The sequence below is a fragment of the Falco punctatus genome (assembly GCF_963210335.1).
Source record: "Falco punctatus genome assembly, chromosome: 6".
Taxonomy (NCBI): Eukaryota; Metazoa; Chordata; class Aves; order Falconiformes; family Falconidae; genus Falco; species Falco punctatus.
The window spans coordinates 10,914,371-10,935,107 of record NC_137585.1 but is presented as its reverse complement, the minus strand read 5'-3'; the positions used below and the strand labels follow the sequence as shown (position 1 = coordinate 10,935,107).

At 46.7% G+C, this 20,737-nt stretch overlaps 2 protein-coding genes across 2 annotated transcripts in view; one reads left to right on the top strand and one right to left on the bottom strand.

Moving 5' to 3' along the window:
• Positions 1-20,258, top strand: part of LOC308065530 (uncharacterized protein) — a 38,913-nt gene extending 18,655 nt beyond the window's left edge. Inside the window, exon 10 of the mRNA XM_080391597.1 lies at positions 35-20,258. Coding sequence (XP_080247723.1) covers positions 35-60 — 26 coding nt within the window. The 3' untranslated portion in view covers positions 61-20,258. The remainder of the gene's footprint in view (positions 1-34) is intronic.
• CD9 (CD9 molecule) overlaps positions 20,091-20,737 on the bottom strand; it is a 19,580-nt gene continuing 18,933 nt past the window's right edge. Inside the window, exon 8 of the mRNA XM_080391443.1 lies at positions 20,091-20,439. Coding sequence (XP_080247569.1) covers positions 20,374-20,439 — 66 coding nt within the window. The 3' untranslated portion in view covers positions 20,091-20,373. The remainder of the gene's footprint in view (positions 20,440-20,737) is intronic.

Sequence of the window (20,737 nt, the reverse complement as noted above, 5' to 3'; positions counted from 1 at the left end):
GATACATTTTCTTATGAATCTGTTTTTTCTTCAGAAATTAAAGAGGAAACTAATGGCTGATGCTGCTGCACTCTGACAAGAAAACAAAGGAAGAGGAAATGTTGCCATTTTAAACTCTGCACAACAAGAAGAGATAAAAAGAGATGAGAATAATAGTATTTGCAACAGAAGCACTTTTTGGTTTCTTTTTTTGGATTGTATTTTTTTTCTTGTTGACATGATTATTTTCCCGCTGAGGAAGGAAGCAGGGAAATTTCAATCAATAAAAGCTTCTGCTTTGTGGTTTTTGCAAATCTCCTGACTTGATTCTTCTTAATGAATTCTAAACTTATGGAGCACATGGACAGGAAAGAGCTGACAGGCACCAGAGTCCCATGGGTAGGTGGAAATTCCAGATGATGCAAGAGTCAGAAGGTATGGCTGGTATCCTGAAACACATGGGAATAGAGCCACGGAAGAATAAGACATATGCAAAACAGGGGGTGGAACTCCAGCAACTACACCTAATTTTAGGGACTCCAGACAGGGAAAGAAGCGGTGTTGGAGTCTACCATTGGTTTGGTGTTTACTAGCCTTGTTTCAGTACAAAACTCTAACAAGAAATGGCAGCAAAACGGTAACTATAAATGGTGGTAGTGAAACCAGATCCTTATCGGTTATTAATTGGCTTAGCATCCCATTTGAATTGTAGATGGGTGTGAATGTCGGAGGATTGCATTAAAATTTTCTTGTGAATTAGTTTGATAGCTTAAGTATTTAGTGGGTACCACTTAATTGAGTTACTTGGCTATCATCTCTGGGTCTGACCCAGCAGTTTATTGCTGAGGTGGCTCGGTTATTTCAGAAGGGGTTAAGCTCTCTGCTGGTTTTTGGTTAATGCGGGTGAGCCTTGCGTTTACATCTGCATGCTGTTAGGATGTGTTGCAGTTAAATCCGATGGGATGTTTCATAACTGTGGCTTTTCTATCACATTCCTCAAATCTTACTGTGGGAATATCACACTGCAGGGTTAGCAGGAGCAGTTCAGTAGAGCAAGTGATCTTGGCTTGATAGTCTCAGCTTCTGCTTTACCTGGGACTGTCAGCCTGGGAAACAAGAGAAAAATACATCTTTCAAACCAGGCAGCAGCACTGGCAGAGGACTCAAGTGAAGAGATTATTCACTCTGGTACATAAATGGCTGCAGTCTCTAGGAACTGTGGTTCCCAAATGAGCTCTAACCACCTGAAAGTGTGGGATGTATCATATGAGTGGCTAAAAGGTATGTTAGGCTCCCACCCTGTCCTTGTGAGGAAAGACCATGATGTTGTAGGGTGCTGGAGGTGTATTTCCTTTGATACTTTCTGTGTTTATCCCCAAGTCTTTCCACTGTCATTTGGACGCAGGCAAGGCCTGAATAATTCTTACATTTACAGTGATCTGGGTGCCCCTTCTGTACCTTGTGAAATGAAGTGTTACCAGGTCTTTTGTTTCAATTTCTTTGTAGTCTAGTCATAAAGAGTGTCTGTCAGGAGCTGAATGCTGCTCCTCCTCTCCTTTTTCTTTCTCCTGTATATTGTAAAACACGGTTTCATCTCTGGCAGTGGCAGAAGACTGCTGAAGACTAAGCAGTATAGTCAGGGACAGATTATATCATGAATCTGCAGATTTGTGTAGAGCTTCTGGAATTTCCATTTCCTAGAGGAAAAGTTTATTCTTGTCTGTAACAAGCTAAAGAATTGGTAGGGAACGTGCATTAGTTCACACTTGTTTCACTCATCCACAGCTGAACAACCTGAACCAGTATTTCCAAGAGGTGTGAATAGGAATTTTTATTGCAATTACAAGTATGCTTTGAAAACTCTTAGTGGTGATGACAGCAGAATTCTTCATAGCTAGGGCTGTAAACCAACCTTTCCAGGAGATGGAGAGGACAAAACCAACAACGGAATGCCAACTTGTGTGCCCCTACCTTCCCCTTCTCCTACAGTAAAGAAAATAATAATTTTTCGAAAAACTTATTTTCAGAAATAAGCCTTTTAGATATTGTCTGGTGGCAGAATTGTGCAGCCAGCTGGCATATTCTGCTCATGACATTTCCCATAAAAATGTCATTTGGACATTCAGGATCACTAAGTGCTGTGTGATACAATTTCAAAAAATTGGGGGGTTAAATGAGCGCAGTCAAGTTATTGAAATGGAAAATCTTTTATGTTCAAGCTTTTAGATAAAATGTGGGCTTCTCTGGGAATGGTTGCCAAGGGGAATGGTTTGTTTCATTTCCATACTTGTACCTTAAACTTGCCAGGTTCAACTGGACTGGGCTGGAAGTTTTGAACTGAGATTTCTTTCATACTGCTGTTAACAGCTGGAGGAAGAGGTGGGTGCCTGAGAGAATGCAGCTGGCCAGATTCATCCCTTCTGTGTTCCATTGACTTTGTGGGAGCTAAACCAAGGTTAATCTACTCTGCAGGTATCAGACTTTTTTTTTTTTTTTTTTTTTTTTTTTTTTTAAGCCAGTGCTGCCACTGGCAGAAGCAGCAACAGCCCTTGATCATGTGCCAGGTCGCCCACCAAGGTGCAGAGGCTTGCATAGTTGTGTGACCTTCTCAATTACACCTGCAACACACACTGCAGAAGTATCTTGGAATCGCATCCCTCCTTAATCTCCTTGTGCCATTCCCCCTGCTCCAACTTACTTTCAGTGGAATTGCGTATATGTTGTGCAGACACCTTGGGTTTAGGCCCCAGCGTGCTTTTAGTGGGTATTTCCTTTGCATGTCGAGTCTCCAGAAGGCTCACTTTGTTAGGATGGCAGGATCAAAATTCAAAATGTCATGGCTTTCTGACTGTGGCATCTCCGCCTTCATAGCCAGAAGCACCAAGCCAAGTAAGCAGAATTTTGAAGCAAGTCAGACTGATTTCAAATGGACATAGCTCTGTGTGTTACCAAGTATTACCGTGGGTTTTTTCCTAATTAATGAAGAGGTTTTATAAGGTGGAAAGCCAAATTGTGGGTGTGTGTTTTTGTGTCGGACTAATTCAGCACCATTGTTGTAAGACTGGAAATGAGAGCGAGGATATTGTTTCCACTGAAGGAAAGCAACTGTAAGGTTTTGTCTGGTTACCCAAAACGTGACCGTTCAGCTGAACAGTACAATCGTGCACACACATATGCATATCTATCCACTGTATTGCATATTTTAACATAATTAAATGGTCCATCTTCTGCTACTTCTAAACAGCTGATGTATAAACAGGTAAATTTGGTACATTAACCTTTTCCTATGTGCCTTAGCCAGCCAGTAGACATTATTTTCTACAAACAAGTCCTGTGTTATGTGGTGAGAGCACATAAAACCTCATGAACTAACTCTTCTGTTTTAGTCAAAAGGAGAACTCTTTTCTTACAGGCTTCTTAGTTTCTGTAAAGCAGGATACATTAGAAACTATCAACATTTATTCAGTTCAGCAGTTGAAATTCCCAAGGTATTTTTTGCATTGCTTATTACAAAGATTGCTACAAATCGCGTAAGAAAATAATCTCTTGCTGAATGGTAAAAGTTGATTTTTCTTTGAATGGCTGTGCTAAGCACAAGAACAATGCATCGCAAATAAAAAATAAACCCCAAATCCATTATGTGACAGTGCTATGCATCTTCATAGCTAAATGCTGACAAGCATGGAAAACACCTGTGATACCTCATTTAGCTTAATGATAATCATACCTTCGGAACTGATAATACATCTGCCAGATGAGATTGCACAGCATAAGACACACAATGTAAGTCATCAAAACCAATACTGAGGGAGTCCAGGACACATTGCTTACGTCTTCTTGTGTCCCCCACGTGCCCCCATCTGCATGATCCCACCAGACAAGGGATGGTCGATCCTGACCATTAAGCCAACAGCTTCAGAGAGACCAGGGTTGTGATAGCAGCCTGCTAAGGGTTGTCGCCGGAGATGTGAACTGCAGGAAAGTGTTTGATTTTATGGCAAGGCAGCTGTAAATAGCCAGAAGCTTTAAGGATCCAGTTACATACAGGCATATAAGCTATCCCCTTGGGATACTTGTGCCCTCTGTGCTCACTGTATGTTTTTACAGCACCTAGAACAAGGAGGTGAAGTTCCTCCCTTGGTTTCTTTTCAGGAAGTTTGAGCAAAGTGTGGATAAGAGAGAAAGCTGCAGCCCCTTTCACCTGCAAAAGTGTACCTCTTGGGTCCACCTTGCCTTCTGGTCCTGGGGCAGGGAGGGAGCCCCACTCCGCCAGTGATCCCTGCCGCAGCAGAGGGGCTGAGGCACAAGCCTCCATGCAGTTTTTGGGAAGGAAACCGGTTTCCCTTTCTTCTGCGGGAAGATGATTTCATCCTTGCCTTTCCCCCTTTAACAGGGAAATCACATGGCTGGTTCTCCTCCACACAGCTGCTTGGGGAAGCTGGGTGGTTGGGTTTTTTTGGCTTGGGATTTTTTGAGGGCCAGGCAGCCTTGCGTGTTCCTGCGTGAAGTCTCACCTGCCTGCCTGGGGGCTGGGGCAAAGGCTCAGCATCTTCCATTTGTGCCCAGGCTCTTCCTCGTGCCATGTGCAGCTCCAGAAGGTGTCATAAAATCAAAACATTGCCATTCATGGTAATGGAGAGTGAAGAGAGCCTGTGCAGAAACTGGTGGGAGAAGGTCAGAGAAAGAAAAGAGCAGCAATGGGAGAGAATATTAAGAAATGGGGAGGAGAAACAGATGTGAAAAGGCATGTTGTGTGACCGTGTTCGAGCAGTGATGGGTATCCTGAGTCCACGAGCAACTCCAGTTCATTAGAAATGTGTTTGTGTCCATGCAACATCCCTGCTGCCAGTGCCCCTGCTGCCTGGCATCTCCTCCAGCTGCCCCCCTGCACTTTCATGCCACGAGTGACCAGTGGGCTTCGGGCTACCTGGCTGTCCTGCAGCAGTCTGTGCTGGCGGAGGGGTGAGCCGGGGCCAGGGGCTGCCAGTCACCTTTTATATCTTGGTTTTTCATGCTGAGATTGGCATGGTGAGAGACTACACACCCGACCTCTGAGGTCATCTTTGCATTTCGCTGAGGAGCACTTCAGGAACCCTTCTTGTAAGCCAGTGGCTTCTGGGCACCTGCTTAATTCGAGCTTCTGTTGGGAAGAAGGAGCCAAAATCTGGTTTACTCAAAGAGCCGTATTGGGAGGGGGTCTGCACCCCAAGCGCAGGCTCTGTGCTCTGCTGAGGGGCTGCTGGGCTGGCTGGAGCATGCCCTGGCCAGCTCGCCAGGCCCCCACGGGGAGCGGTACCCCATGCCCACCGGCTCCACCTTGCAGTGGAGGTGCCCTCGTCACTGCAGCACAAACACCCTCCGTGGAGCTGACGCTCGCCCAGCTGCTGCCACCAGCCTGAGCTGGCGCGGGGAAGCTGCAGGCTGCTCTCTGCCATCCCACGCACGGTGGCAGCCTGTTCTGCCGGCTCGGCTGTTTGCGCTTGCTCCGTTTGCAACAACAAAGGCTGAAACTATTTCTCATAATTTCTGTTTGCAGTTCTCTGCAGAAGAGTCATGGGTTATTTTTACAGCAACCTTCCATTTTGAAAAGCACCTTCCCGTTGTGTGATGTTCCTGTAGAGGCAGAGGAATACGTGACCTCCCAGCCTGTGGAGTACGAGTGAGGTGTGACTCCAGAGAAACACTGCCCAGCACGCATCTGGAGGGATGTCCTCTGCTGATTCATTTAGTTAATGGCTCGGGAAGAAAAGCCCTTTGTGTACTGAAGACTGAATGGCAGCCCATATATCATAAAGCAAAAGTCAATGCCTTTTTTTTTTTTTTTTTCTTTTTTCACCCCCAATACTTGGCTCCCCACCCTGCCAGAGCTGCTCTACTGAGTCATTCCAGCGATTTAAAACACTATTTTAAACTTTGCCTACACAAAGGAAGGAAAGGGAAAGGGAATCCCCATCTCCCTGTAGAGGAGGAGGCTTGCCCTGCAGCGCGGGCTGCCCCCACAGGAAAGCCTCTACATGGGGGGCGAGTGAGTAATACTTGCGGGAACGTGCATCTCCAGTGGCTGCAAAGCAACTGACTAAAGGTGGAAAAGAGACAGTGAAGCGGGAAGAGACAGGGAGGAGGCGCAGGAAGGGCGCCAGTGCTGCTTGCTCTAACATGTAGTAGGACGCTGGTGAGCAGGGGGAGAGGCTGGCGGGACCCCCGCGTTGCTGTCAGTGCCCGCTCTGCAAGCCCAGCTGCATCCCTCTGCAGCACCTCCTGGTCAAAGTGGCTACAGATGAGGAGTGCAGCGAGAAACAGGCTTCACTCCTTTCTGACTTGGTTCCGTCTGAAATGAAATAGCTTCTGCCCCAAGCCTGAGCCAGCCTGGTTGGGGACAGGGCACCCGTGGGTGCGGGTTCAGACTCCGCGGGAGATACAGCAGCATCGTTCCTCTACTAGTAGATGCCCTTGGCTGTTTTAAAGTAGAGGGTCTCTGGCAATATTGCTGGCCTTTTCGAGAGGAAGGTGATGACATCTGTGAAAAATGAGCTACACCAGAAGTCAGGTGCTTCCCTCCAGCCCGGAGGAAGGTCGCCAATTCCTACAGGGATTTGGAGGATCCTTTTGCTGCTTTTGGTGGTGACCTATTCGGCAGAATTGGCCTTAGTGAAAGCTGGTTTTCAGAGCATTTGCTCTGGTGCCTGAGCGGGTTCCAGTCTGGTGGGCAAGACTCCTCCCGTCGGTAAAGTTCCTGGTAAATAAGCGAGCTGGATCCGATCTAGAGCAACGCCTTCCCTCCATCCCGCCCAGGCTGAGGGACTGCAAGGACAGGTAATAATTAAAATAAAGAGGAGGAGGAGAAGGGAGAACTCCCTGTTCTGCACTGGAATGTGACAATATAAATGCGATGCTGCCAAATAAAATCTAAGAGTCGTTTCTGTTTAACTTCTTGGCTCTGTAAAACCCAACCTAGCCAGGGGAAAAGGAGCAAGGCACTCTGAGCCCACGCATCATCAGCTAAATCAAGTTCCTGGTTCAGGAGCACCTTTTGCCCTCAAAGCTATTTGCACAAAACTAGCCACAACATATTTTCACTAACATAAAAAGGAGCTGCTATCTGGAGAGGGTGCAGAGGCACGCGTGGAATTCTCCAGGACTTTTTTACTGACAATTGCATACAAAATGGAAAACATCCTGCTTGAAACAGAGCTGGCAGGCGGGAAACAAAACCCAGCTTTGAGCCTTTACACAGAGCGTAGCTGATGTGCAGCCAGTGAGGGACAGGAGTAACAGAGCATTGCACAGCCACTTCTTAGTGGGTAGAACAGCACTTTAAAGAGTGTAAATGTTTCACCTGAAAAAATGCAGAATTTTTTTCAGTTGATAAGAGCTGAGCATTCAAAAATTAGGAAATGCTGCTAGGAAGGTGCAACTTTTATTTAGCCTCTTTTGTGCCTATGCATATGTGATCTTGTAATTAAAAACTATTTTTAGCTCAGAGCCTCTGTCTCAGCCAGTGAGTAGGTAGGTAGTAATTTGGATTTTTTTAGTCTTTTCAGCCAGTGTGTGACTGAGACCATATTTACTTCATATAATCTTAATTCTTCGCTGAGTAGTTAATAATTTCCATGTGGCATTTTGATGACGTTCATCAGTACCGTTTGCCAGTACAAGCATGGCAGTATTCACGTAACACCCTGCAGGAACAGAAGGCATTATTACAATTCTTTTCTATATCCTTGGTTTACAGCTTGGGTGCTCAGGCACAAAATGTTTAAGTTCAGAAACAGGTACTGGCAATGGACTGAGACAGTAGAGGCATCATCCTTCAGGAGGCAAAATCTTGGGTTTGTAGTCCATGGCTTTTACAGACTTCAGCAGTTGCCATGTGGACCCAGCACCTCAGCAAAAATAAAAGTACTTTTATTTACATCTGCGAAAAATGAACTACACCAGAAGTAAGGTGCTTCCCTCCAGCCCGGAGGAAGGTCACCAATTCCTACAGGGATTTGGAGGATCCTTTTGCTGCTTTTGGCGGTGACCTATTCGGCAGAATTGGCCTTAGTGAAAGCTGGTTTTCAGAGCATTTGCTCTGGAGTTTACCTAGTAAAGTCAGAAAATCAGGAATACAGAAAGAGCCCAACTGTGTGACTTGCCCAACATCACCTTAAACCTGAAGCAGGACAACATTGATGTATCTTCATCCCAAGACCATTCTGTCTCTTCATTGAGTTCCAGTTCATTAGAGCCTCTAAGCTCCTGCACAGATCCTGCAGATCTATATGGTGATGTGTGTGCACATGAGTTAGAGGTTTCCTCCATACTTTTCATACTAGCATGACCCAGATTGCAGTCAATGTCATTCATTCTCTGCTCTTGGTTGTTCTTTCTGTTGTGGTTAAATAAATGGCAAAAGCGACAGTTCATGCTGTGAGGTCATACTGCCACGTAATGATCATCAGAAGGTTGGAGTATTTGATTTCATCGTTTGAGCTAAAGAGCCAGCTGACAGACTATTTGTAGAGCCAGCATCCCAAGCTAGAGGAGCCCTCTGCATCTTTCAGTCTGATCTCCTGTGTACCCAGGCTATTACATTTTCTCCCAGATACTACCAGTTCCTGACATTCCCCACAACTATTTGTTCTTGCTCATCATTATCCTTATACCTGTGCCCTGCATTTGCCTTCCCCACTCTGTTTCTAGTGCTGACCCTTTCCTCCATCCCTAGTTTTTCTCCCTTCCCTTACTTTCCCAGCCCCTCTCTTCAGCCTCGCTTCGCCTGATGCAAGTCTCACCTAGTTCTCTGCGCTGCCATCATCCTGCTCCAGGTCACAGCACATGACTCCAGGGGGAAGCTTCCCACGCTGCTTCTAGCAGACACGGGGAGTGATTTACTACTTTATTTTGAAATGATGCGAGAGAGGGGAGCAGGGGTGGAAGGAGAACGTGGTGTCCTCAGCCCCTACTCACCCACTCAGGGTTACAGTGCCTGGTACTGTCCCCCAGGATTTTGGGGAATTGCCTCCAGCTCCATTGCTGCCTGGTAGCTTTGAGGACTGGCACAAAGAAGGTGGGCACTGGCTACTCTGGGATTTTACACTTTTCTGCTGAAAAAAACCAAGGAAAATCAAAAAGGTCTCAAAGGGTGGAGCATAACCGTCCCTGTGCCACCCTGGGGATGCAGAGGCCAGGCTGTGCTAAGTATTTCTTTATAAAAGAGGTCATAGTGTAAAATGCACAGACACTTTTGGAACTGCTCTCTCTCCCTCCAGCTCTAAGAAGTTCCACAACCACTGAGCTTCAAAGCCATGCATCTGGCCGAGCATCAAGCTGTCCTGCATATTGCAACACAGGACAGCAATGAAGGTGTGGGCATGAGAAAACCTGCTCTCATAGCTGCAGCACAGCAAGATGTTTCTGCATCATCTGGCACATCTCGCTGTTGTGTCATTTGCAGTTTCTACAGGAACCTGGCAACACACCCAAGACAGCGAGTTTTACAGTGCGGTCCTGTGCAGTCTGCCACGGAGTATTTAGTATCAAGCTGAGAGAATTAATATAAACCAGTTAACCAGGAGGGCAGACCAGAGATAAAACTTCAAGGCTGCCTACCAGGGCACCCGAAACTAGATCAATAGGTTTTACACAGCAGATACACCCGAGATGAATAGCTGGATGCTGTGGATGCCAGTAAGGATCCAAGAAGCCTGTCTCCTTGGTGGCCCAGCTCCGAAAGACCCCAGAGCAAAGCATCCTGGGCTGGGGCAGTGCCTGGGCACTGGGTGACTTCCAGCCAGGAGAGGCTGGGAGCACTGGGGGAGGTTAAGGCAGGTTAACCCTTCCCCCCCAGGGCTGTCTTTTATCTTTTCTTCACTTGCAGCCTTGGCTGAGGACAAGCCTTGCTGTAAGTCTTGCTAGATACCTACTGTTTGTGTTTCGTTGTGAAGCCTGGGGGTGGCCGGGGAGAAGACTGGGTGAATCTGCATTAAAGCAGCGAGTTTGCAGGGTGTTGTCCCGCCAGAGGCAGCAAACCGGAGCAGAGGGCTGTCTGCAGGTGTGCCTGAAGGACTGGTACCTCGGGACACATTTCAGTAACCTGGGTGCTTTGTGGCAGCCTACAGGTCGGCAGTGCCAGGTCTGATGCTTTCAGGTTTTAGCTTATCGTGGTTTCCCTCCAAAAGAGTACGGGTTCCTCCCGCGTGAAGCTCATAACAGAGGCGTGCCGTGGGCTGGGGTGAGCCAGAGCCTCTAGAGGGCTGAGAAAGCCTGGTGTCCTCCACCCAGCGTGCAACTGATAGCACATGAAGAAGTAATTTGGGCACTTACCTAGAGATGGGTGTGGAGGATGGTTTGCATTCCCCGGGCAAAGAAGGGGCTCCTGGGGGAGCCTGTTTTATAAAAGGGCCCTTCCTCCTGCTGTGTCCTTGAGAAAATTTACCTCTGGAGTATTTACACCATGTCACATCCTTCAGGTGCACCATAAATGTCCATAAGCATCTAGGAAAGACCTTCTCACAGAGAAGAGACCATGCCAGGAGGGCAGGTGAGGCTCCCTCCTCCCCAGGGCAGCCTGAGGCGGGAGGCAGGATCCACCCAACTCAGCTCTGACCAGGCTGAGAAAATTTGGTTTGCATTATGGCACAGCGATTTTTCCCAGGAAAAGCCTGATGACTATCTACAGATTTTAGGTGCGTGTGGGGTAGGTGTAGGTGAAGCTTGCAACCTTTGCATGGTTAGTCCCGGGGATGCACTTAGGTGCCCAAGGATTTTGGCATCTGCATCTCCAGGTCTAGCAGAACTATACAGATGAAGATGTCTCCAAGAAGCTTACACTTTGGTGCTCTTTTCCTTTCTAAAAAGCCATACACACCTCTCTAACAAAAAGCAGAAACTATCCACAACACCCAAGCACTGCCTCCAAAACAGCAGATGTCCTTCAGTTAAATGGTTGCTAGATTTTCTTTATTTTTTTTTTTTAAATTGGCAAAACAACATTTTTTCCTCTAAGCTCATTGTTGGCAATAACTGAACCCTGTTTGCTGATATTTCAGGACATACAAAACCCCCATTCAGCTTGAGGCAGGCAGCACAGAAAGTTTTAGCCCAGACACTTGAACTCTGGCAACGATAAGGTGCTGATAACAGGGGTCGATCACAAAAAGCATGGAGGAATAGCTCGTACCAGCTGCAAGGCTAATTTTACCGATAAATGCGACATGCATTGCAAAACAAAATGCTTATCAAAGGGAAAACGAAACTTTTTAATAGAAATCTTCCCCAGGAGTAAGATGGGACTTTTGCCACCCAGCCAGAGGGAGGAGAGCCCCTCTCACGGTACGGTGAGATGCCATCAGCAGGAAGCAAGGGACTGGCTGCTCTGGGAAGGAAAGCAGTTGTTTGTGTCCACATGGCTGTAAAAGCAAAGGAAGCAGCTTACTAGATACGCTGACAGGCTCAGGAAGGGGAATTGCTGTCAGCAAAAATCAGCTGTGATTGCAGTGCCAAGTCAAGGGTGGAGCAAAGCTGGCCTTCGCAAAGAGAAGTAGTTTAGTCTTTCTAGAGGACCTTGACACGTGGGATTAGCAGTCCTTGATGAGAACTTGTCAAGTGACACGTTTACTAGTTGCTCAGCTTTCTGCCCCACTTCCACCACCAGTTTTGTTTCTTTTTTCCACAATAAAGTCCCTGAGCATGGACACGCTGTCCTTCACAAAGCCCAAAAGTACCAAAGAAACTGCTTATTGTTCTTCATCAGTGTGGTTCTAACCTTGGCTACTAATGGGCCCGAGTGTCCCAAGGGAGACTCTTCCCAGAAAGCAGCAGAACAAAAGCCATGGCTGTAATGACTTTTTTTTTCCAGGCAACTGCTCTATGTGGAAGATGAGTCATGAAGATTTTCCCACAACAGTGGTGAAGTATTTTCCCTGCCTTTAGCGTACTTGCTTCTGTCAGAAACAGACCTTCGGGTAGCCCACAACCAGGACGAGTTTCCAGATGTGCAAACGGATGCTCATTTGACAGGAGGCCGGTAGTGAGTGGGGCACTGCAGGCATCTGCAGGGAACTGGCCTGTGCAACAACTTTACCGATGATCCCATGGAAGCCATGGAGTGCACTCTCCTCACCTTTGCAGGGGGACCGCTCCGTGTGCTTGAGAGCAGAGCTGTCATCCAGAGAGCCAGGCAGGCCAGAGGGATGGGCCAACAGAGACTTTATGAAATTCAACACAGATTGTTGTGAAACCCTGCATCTGGGAAGGAATAACCCCACAGCAAGAGTACAGGGTGGGGACTGCCAGGCTGGGGAGCAGCTCTGCTGAAAAGGTCCTTGGGGGGAGTTGGGGTGGGGGCTGTGCAGGCGGCAAGCTGAGGATGAGCTGGGAGTGTGTCCCGGAGTGATGAAGGCCAACAGCATCCTGGGCTGCAGTAACAGAAGCCTGATCAATGGGTCAGGGGAAGTGATTGCCCCCAGGTTCTCAGCACTCATTAGAGAGCATCCAACACGCTGCGCACAGTTTTGTGTCCCTCTCAGTATCAGAAAGGCACCGACAAACTGGAGCAAGGTTGGTGGAGGACAACCAAGCTGGTCAGCATGCTGGATGGAGCACGTGCCCTGTGAGAAGATGCTGGGGTTACAGGGCTGTTTGACCTGGAGAAGAGAAACCTGTGGTGGGAGGCTAATGGCAGCCTGCCAGTATTTCTGAGGAGATGACCAAAAAGACAAAGAGTTGGGCTCCTCACCATGGTGTGTGGTGAGAAACCAGGCATAGGTTAAAACAAGAGAAGTTCAAACTCATAAGCAAAAACTTTCTCATCAGGACAACAGCCCAGCAGTGGAACACGTCACCCTAAGAGACCGCGCAGTTCCCATCTCTCCTAGTTTTGGCTGGGATACAGATAATTTTCTTGCTGGTAGCTGGTACCTTGCTGTGGTTTTCTGATTTAATATGAGAATGTTGTTGATAGCACACTGATGTTTTGCTGTTGCTGAGCAGTGCGTACTCCAAGTCAGGGACTTTTCAGCTTCCCACGCTCTGCCAGTGAGCAGGTGCACAAGAAGCCGGGAGGGAGCAGAGCCGGGACAGCTGACCTGAACTAGCCAAGGGGATATTCCATACCACAGAATGTCATGCTCGGTGTATAGACTGGGGGAGTTGCCCAGGAGGGGCCAGTCGCTGCTTGGGGACTGGCTGGGCATCAGTCAGCAGATGATGAGCAACTGTATTGTGCACCACTTGTCTGTCTTAGGTTTCATTCCTCTTTTTGTTGTCTCACTTTCATAACAATTATTAGTATAATATTATAATATTTCATTCCATTTCAATTAGTAAGCTGTTCTTATCTCAACCCATGGGTTTTACCTTTTTTCCTGATTCTCCTCCCCATGCCACCAGCATGTGGGTGTGAGAGAGAACAGCTGCATGGTACTTACTTGGCAGCTGGGGTTAAACCATGACACCATCCTTGGAGGGTTTCAGGACCAGGTTAGGTGAAGCCCTGAGTAACCTGGTCTAACCTCATGGCTGACCCTGCTCCTGAGGTTCCTTCCAAATCGCACTGTTCTGTGATCCTATGATCCTAATGCTCTTTAAGAGAATTCTCTGTCCTCACATCCTGGAGATTTTTACAGCCTCTGGTGTAAAAATTAAAGCAAGCAGCATGTCATCCTCTCAGCTTCTACAGGGAAAAGGCCTCCCTCATTCACTGCACACACTTGCCATTAAAGCACAACTTGCATGATCAGGAGGGTGGTACTTGATGCAGTCTTCTCTCTCCCATATATTTACACCCTATTTGTCACCCTGGTTTCATTTCAAGAGCATGCAAAAACCTCCAGTTTGGTGCAGAAGGCAAAGGCTACAGCCACAGACTGTAAGAGAAAGGGGAAAAAGTCCCCTTCTGTGCCACATATAACAGCTGAATGCTTACATGGCTTCTAGGAAAATATCGAGGAGGAAAACAGAAGCAAAACCACAATTAAAATAATTTTATTCAGTTGGTGGTTTGCTGATGTTAATGGCTGAGGGTCTACAAATCCCGGTCTTCCCATGACACAAAGCAGCCACCCTGTAAGAGCAGAGGTTCCTGGGGGCTGCCTCGTGGCACCGGAAAGCAGGATGAGAAGCTGCTCTTGGGGCTCACGCTGCAAATACAGCAATTTCTCATCTAAAATAGATACGACGATGGCTGCAGTGAAAGTGTGACTGGATGCAGAAGGGCAGCTGAGTTTTTCATCTTGGCTGTTGAAGCATGAGATAGGTCCCAGCTCACCCAGTGATACAAAAATGTTTGTGAATTCACCACGCTAATAAAGCCAGGCAAAGAAAGGCACAGGGTAGTGGCTGACATGGACTCACACGCCTGGCAAAGGCAGCCCGAGTGGCATGGAGCAGCAAACCGGCCCCACAGCACAGCATGGCTGGGTGGCTTTACAGGACCGGGCTCCATCTGAAAAACAGAGACAGACCCCACACGGCATCCCTGACCAACACAGATTTTCCTGTCTTCACTGTCGTGCAGAATAAAGTCACAGAGAACTGCCAAGGAGGGGCTGGTCCCATACAAGAAGAGGCAAAACAGTAACTTTATTGAACACCCACGGCCACTTTTAACATCTGTCTGCATTCACACTGTGCCCTGAATAGCCTGCAAGCAGACCAAGTCATGAATCACATCTGCTGAACGCTGGCCCTGTCTCCCCTCTGCCTCTGTTCTGTTGCTGATGGTGGGATGTAACCCAAAATACTGAAAAGTCCATCTCCCTCCTGGGAACTCGCCCTGCCCTGCACCTCCACTGCCAGGATAACCACCTGCTAGGGTACTGAGAAAGGAGAAGGACCAAGAAAGCCCAGCAGCAGAGCTGCACCAAGGATATTTAAAGCTATTCTTTTAATTACAAACCCCATGCTAGGGTGAGACTGTGGGTTTGGAAGGGGCTGCTGAGCTCTCTCCCATCTTTCCATCAGCGGGGGTGGTACCAGTGTAAGCTGAAGGTGCAGCTCGTATCAGGCTGTATCAGCCGAAAAACCTGTCCTGTGGTGTAATTTCCCCAGCTCCCCTCCACCCTTTTCCTGGCCAGTACACAGCCACGGAGCAGCATCTTCAGACACAAACTCCTTTTACCCAGCAGGACCTGCCATGTTCACCTTTCAAAGGGAGCAGTTTCACTGGTGCGACAGAACTGCAGTAGCCCAGTGCATGACGAGTTAGGGACTAAATGCCAGTGTTAAGAATAAAGCATAAAAGGTTACTTCTCAGCCACAGCCTGAATATCTATTGAACGTCAAATAGGCAGCCAGAGAAGAGAAGCATTCAACATGCCATGAATGGCTGCCTTGTGGATTCATTTTGTAGGAGCCACGCATGTGGAAGCCTGTGTCCAGCAGTGGAAAAATCCTCACTAACCTATTTTTACCATTGCCAGCGAAGTCTGGCAAGTGTCTAGATGTTCTAGGTTCATTTAAAAGTGACTTTGATAGGGTTCAAGGTCCTCACTTGCTGGCAGTTCAAATTAGGTCGTTTCTCAGAGCTGCCAACAGGCAGAAACTGAAGAGGTGGCTATTTTATAATAGTCATAATTACACAGAGGCCATAGGCATAAACCACCCCCTAAACATAGAAACCCAACAAACCCAGCTTGGGCTATGCTGAGGAGCACAAGCTGTGCTCATGCTCCTTCGCTGGAGCATCAGCTCTCACCCAGGGACAGCATCCCCCAGACCCCTGGGGGCCACGGGCTGTCCCACATGGGCCGCACCACCACCAGCTGCCTGGACTTGTTTACTGTGCTGCAAAGCCCCTGGCACAGCTCCCCAGCTGCACAGCACACCCGCACCCTCCCAGGGTGCTCAGACCCCTGCTTGCCTTCATGTTACCAGCCTCCTGGCAGTGAAAAAACAAGAAAGTGGGATGCAAAGGCCATGCTGTAGTAGATACAATCCCTGCAATGCTTGTATTGTTGCCTACAGCTGAAGGCTTGCAAGCTCCTGCCTTCAGAGCTTCCAAGGAGACAGGGCAGGGCTCAGCCTGAACTTCCCAGCACATTCCCCAGGAAAACTGCATGACTCACATTTAGCACCGGGATTTTAGTCCCCCTCGCCCCACCCTGCAGAGCAGTTGCTCTGAGCCGCTTTCCTGTAAGGTTTGCTTGGGCTTATAAAATCTCACAACAAACATCTCCACTATTTTTGTTTTTCAACTGGATTTAGGAAGTGCCTGTACGCTTCATATTCTTTTCTCCTGAAGGGTGGAGAGGGTGAAGTATCTTCCAGACTAGCATAGCCTGCCAAAATAAATCCAGGCTTTTCTGCTCACTGGAGCAATTCCTTTAGGAGCCATTTTTGAAGTCACACTGCAGGTAACTACATCCTCCCCTTCTGCAAATACATTTTCTCAACACCCTTTATGAGTAAGCTTAGTAATCGCCAAAATGTTGTCAGAATGTGGTATGACAGATTTTTAGAGCATCTGAGAGGGTAAGCTTTACTCCCTCTACAGGGAGGCTCACACCTCTTTCCACTACTACCAGCTTCCTCCCACATCACCGCACCCTTTCCACATTTCATTTTCCCTTGTACTTTGTGCTAGGACTCCTGTAAGACAACAGCAGCACCATAACAATGTGCTGTGTCCCCCCCCCCCGCCAAAAAAAAACCAAAGAGACTACTTCCCCAGCTCCACTGTAAAGAATGCTATTTCCTAGCAATAAACCCTGTCCCCATGGAAAACCTGGCTCTCCATGCTCCCACAGACCTTTTCCTGCCACTGCTGACCACACAGCTGGCTTCAGACTGTTCCTCAAGCAGGCAAATTCTAAATTTTCTAAAAACAGTCTAAAAATCTTTCTGCATAATTACCTTCTAGATTGCCAAATCCAGCCTTCCTTAGAACTTTATACAGTGAAGTCCTTGCCCCTTAGTCAAACATTTATTTTCTCAAGTTTTCAACAACAGATACACTGTTTCCTTGTGCAAATTCCCACATTCTGCCATGTGCTCTATTGTTTTTCCCCTGTCCTTGGCTAGCTTACAACATATAAATAGCCGTAGCTTTTAGTGGTTTGGCTTTACCCTCCCTTGTTTTCCTCACAGCAGCAGACAAGGGGCACAGCCGACAGCAGCCTCGGAGCGGTACAGTGCACAGCCCACTAGTATTTCCCCACTTACACAAGCCAAAACCCAGCAGCGACCTGTGCTCCGCCACGCACGTCAGCTCATACCTCTTTGCATAACCTAATCTAACAGCATTACAGGCACTGTTTTATGTTAGTGCCCAACACTGGACTTATTCCCACTACCAGTTATCATTCCTTTACTATTGCAATTCAACGTAGTATCTAGACCAGGACTGCTCTGATCCTACAGCTCTTTGCTATCCACAAGCAACCCCTGTAGATTTACAATATATCAGGTCATGTTTGGCCATAAAACATAGCTATGCTAAACAAATTTAGTGCAAAGGATTAGCAGCACCTGTATTTAATGAAGAAACCTCTTGTGTCTGTAAATAAAGCTGCTTAAGCCCTTGTCCTTTCTGATTTCTCACATTCCAGGCAGGCTCTAAGGTCTTAATGTAGTTATACCTTTCTGTTTACTGATGGGGATGCTAAGATAGCATAGAAAAGTATTTTACTTTTGTATGTTTTCCTTCATCCTGTCTATTCCTCCCCAACAGGTATTACATCCCACCTCTACTCTTTTTTTTTTTTTTTCTAAGACTCAGTATTTGCTTCTCTGCTGACCAACCGAATGAGGACAGAGCCGTCCCTAGCAGGGATCTTGCTGTCCCCTGACTCACTGCACTCTCCCTCCCTTCACAAGCATTACGCCACTGTTAGTCACTTCTGCCACAAGTACATGAATGGAAAAAAAAAATCTCACCCCGATGGCCCAGCGTTTCCTCTTCATTATTGTAATCCTCTTATACCTGCTTCCCAGAAAAAAGTTACTACTTTTGTACACCCAAGCCTCTATGTATTACTTTGTAAGTCACATTCTGCTCCAGCTTCAAGACAATCCTGACCTCACTTGATGGAAAGCTCTCTCCCTGCTTGGACAGTCAGCACTACAGACTTAGGGCTGCCATTGCTTAGAACCAGATTCTCCAGGAAATTCCGTCACAACTGCTACTTGTAAAGTAAAGCATCATATAGCTCATCAATAGTCATTACTGAGAAGCATTCATTCCAGGCTAGCTTACAGATGACTGCAACTAGGTTTTGCATTCTTGCCAGAAGGAAAGCAGTAAGTAATGAACAGTAGCTTTCTTCTTTGATAAAAGACTTACCCATCTATTGAGAAAACATCAACCTACACACATAGGATGTTCAAACGAAGGGCCGAAGACCAGGCTGTAGGACTTCAGAAAACATGGGGGGAAGGAGGCAGGCATCACAGAGGCATGGAGCATTGCAAGGTAAAACCAACCTCACGGGAAGCCCCCATCCAGCTCTTGTAGAAGGTGACAACAGTGGAAGGCATAAGTCTTCTGGACATTCAGTTGACCTGGATGTCAGCTTGAGATCTTCCCCCCATAGCAGTCACCTAAACCCATCTCATCAGCTGAGGTGCCGAGCCTACAGCTTAGCTCTCACCACCCTAGTTACAACCCATTGCAACTGTGGACTACAGCCATGTTTGATGTTGGCAACCTGAACACACGCACCAATGTGGAGCAATAAAGCCCAGGGCAGTTGAAGTCAGGAGTGAACTTTCATTACAGTTGACAATTCACCCCAGCTCCTTCAGGTGCCAGGTTCAGTCTTGTGCTCAGAATGGCACAGCTGACAAATGCTGCTGCTCAGTTCTGCCAGAGCTCAGAGACAGGGTAGGTCTCAAATTCCCATTCAAGATTAGATTTTTTTCCCCTCCAGGCTCTCATATATCCAAGGAGGAAAATTACATCAACTCCTTTCCAGAGTCATTCCAGTCTCTGTAAAACACACAAAAGCAAGATTACCATTTGATTTTTTTTTTTTAAATCCAGACTTTTTTTTTAAGAAGGCCCCATTAACACAGAATAGTGCAACGCGTTACAGGGGAGCGCTGTAGTTTGCATGACCCCTCAGACAAGTGACAAGGTGTAACAAAAGGTGGGCAATACATTCATGCATTAGTCCACAGTACAGCCAGAGCCTGACCCCCAACAATTCTGATAATTTCTCAGAATAAATACCAGCCTCCTTTCAAGAGAAAGGTGGGAACAAGGACTAAGAGACATTTGTGGTACTAGAGGACAAAGACCAGAAGCTGCTAGGAACACAGCTGAGATACAGTAGGAGGAACACCAGACACAGGTATAGCAGATCAACTTGCTGGTAAGGATCCAAGTCCAAAGGTAGCCTCCACAAAGTATTTTAGAGAAAAAACCCTAAAACCTCAAAGCCATTTAGAGTAGAAGTACAGGACAAAATGGTAATTCATTAGGGTTCCACATTAACATCTCTGCTCCCTCCCTTACTCATTTTTGCTGAAACAGGACAGCCACAGCTCTAGCCACTTCTGCTAGTGGCAACTGCAGAGCTGTACAGTAGCTTCTCATGCAACTTTTGGTTTTTTTCCACTTAGAAACCTGAGATTTGGCACACATACTCTAAGCCCTTGAGATTGTACTTCGCTGGCTTTGGAGAAAAAGCCAAGCCAGCCACTGAGAAAAATCCTGAGCATACACTGGGGGAATAAGCCTTGCCAAGGGACTGAGGCCACATTAGATGCCAGGGGACAGAGGAACATCAGCAGACAGGCTGATGCAAAACAGCCCAGCTGGCTCCAGGGTAAAGCCCAGCCTGTTTGCATCAAAGTACCACTGCCTACATGTCACCAGTACGACAGTGATCCTCTGCCACCCTGTATGAAGACGACAGTAAAAGTGTTACAGCAGTAACATTTTAAGAATACAACTAAGAACTGCTTTTGTTCTCACATACACACCAAGGAATGACAACAGCTTCCCTAACGTGTTCTGACAGTTGTCTTCCATTCCTTGGAATTCCCTTCAAATACAGCACTGGCACAGGAGTTATTTCCTGCTTTATACTAAAGCCATAGTGATTTAACACTTAACATTGTTATGCAAGTTCAACACCATGCTATGCATCAAACAGTACGATTAATAAGCATAGTAAGATCTCCTCTCCCCCACAAACATATATCTTACTCTTTATTAAGTATCAAATTGTCTCCAACATAAATTACATCCAAATTATGTAAGTTTCAAGAAAGTCAGATATTTTATGTACAATATTTGTCTTGAGTCAGATATACCTTTATCATTTTAACCTATAACAAAAAGCAAACCTACATCAGTACCAAATAAAGCATTAAAAAGGTAACAAATATATAACTTTAGAAATGCTTTCAGAACGCTGAAGTTAATGACAAAGATTTTATAGTGCAGAAGTCTTGGGTTTTTAGCTGTTAGACCATTTCTCTGTTTTTGCGGATAGCACAGCAGAGAACCATACTGAATATCATGCCGAAAATCTGTAAGAAAAAAAAGCAAATTCATTAGAAGTCAGGGACAAAAGCACATTCCTCTATCAACATGGGGACAAATACAGCTGCACTTCCCAGCCCAGCCCTATTAACTTTATTCTGCAATTCATATCCCTGCACCTCCACTCCCAAATTTCAGTCCATTCTCATGAATCCCCTTCACGCCCAATACTTCAACAGCTATAAACTCCTGCCATATCTTGCAAGAAATCTTTGATCATCCCAGTATTATTTTCATCCATGTCATACTTTCCTCCATAGAAATCACACAAGAGTGCAAATTTCT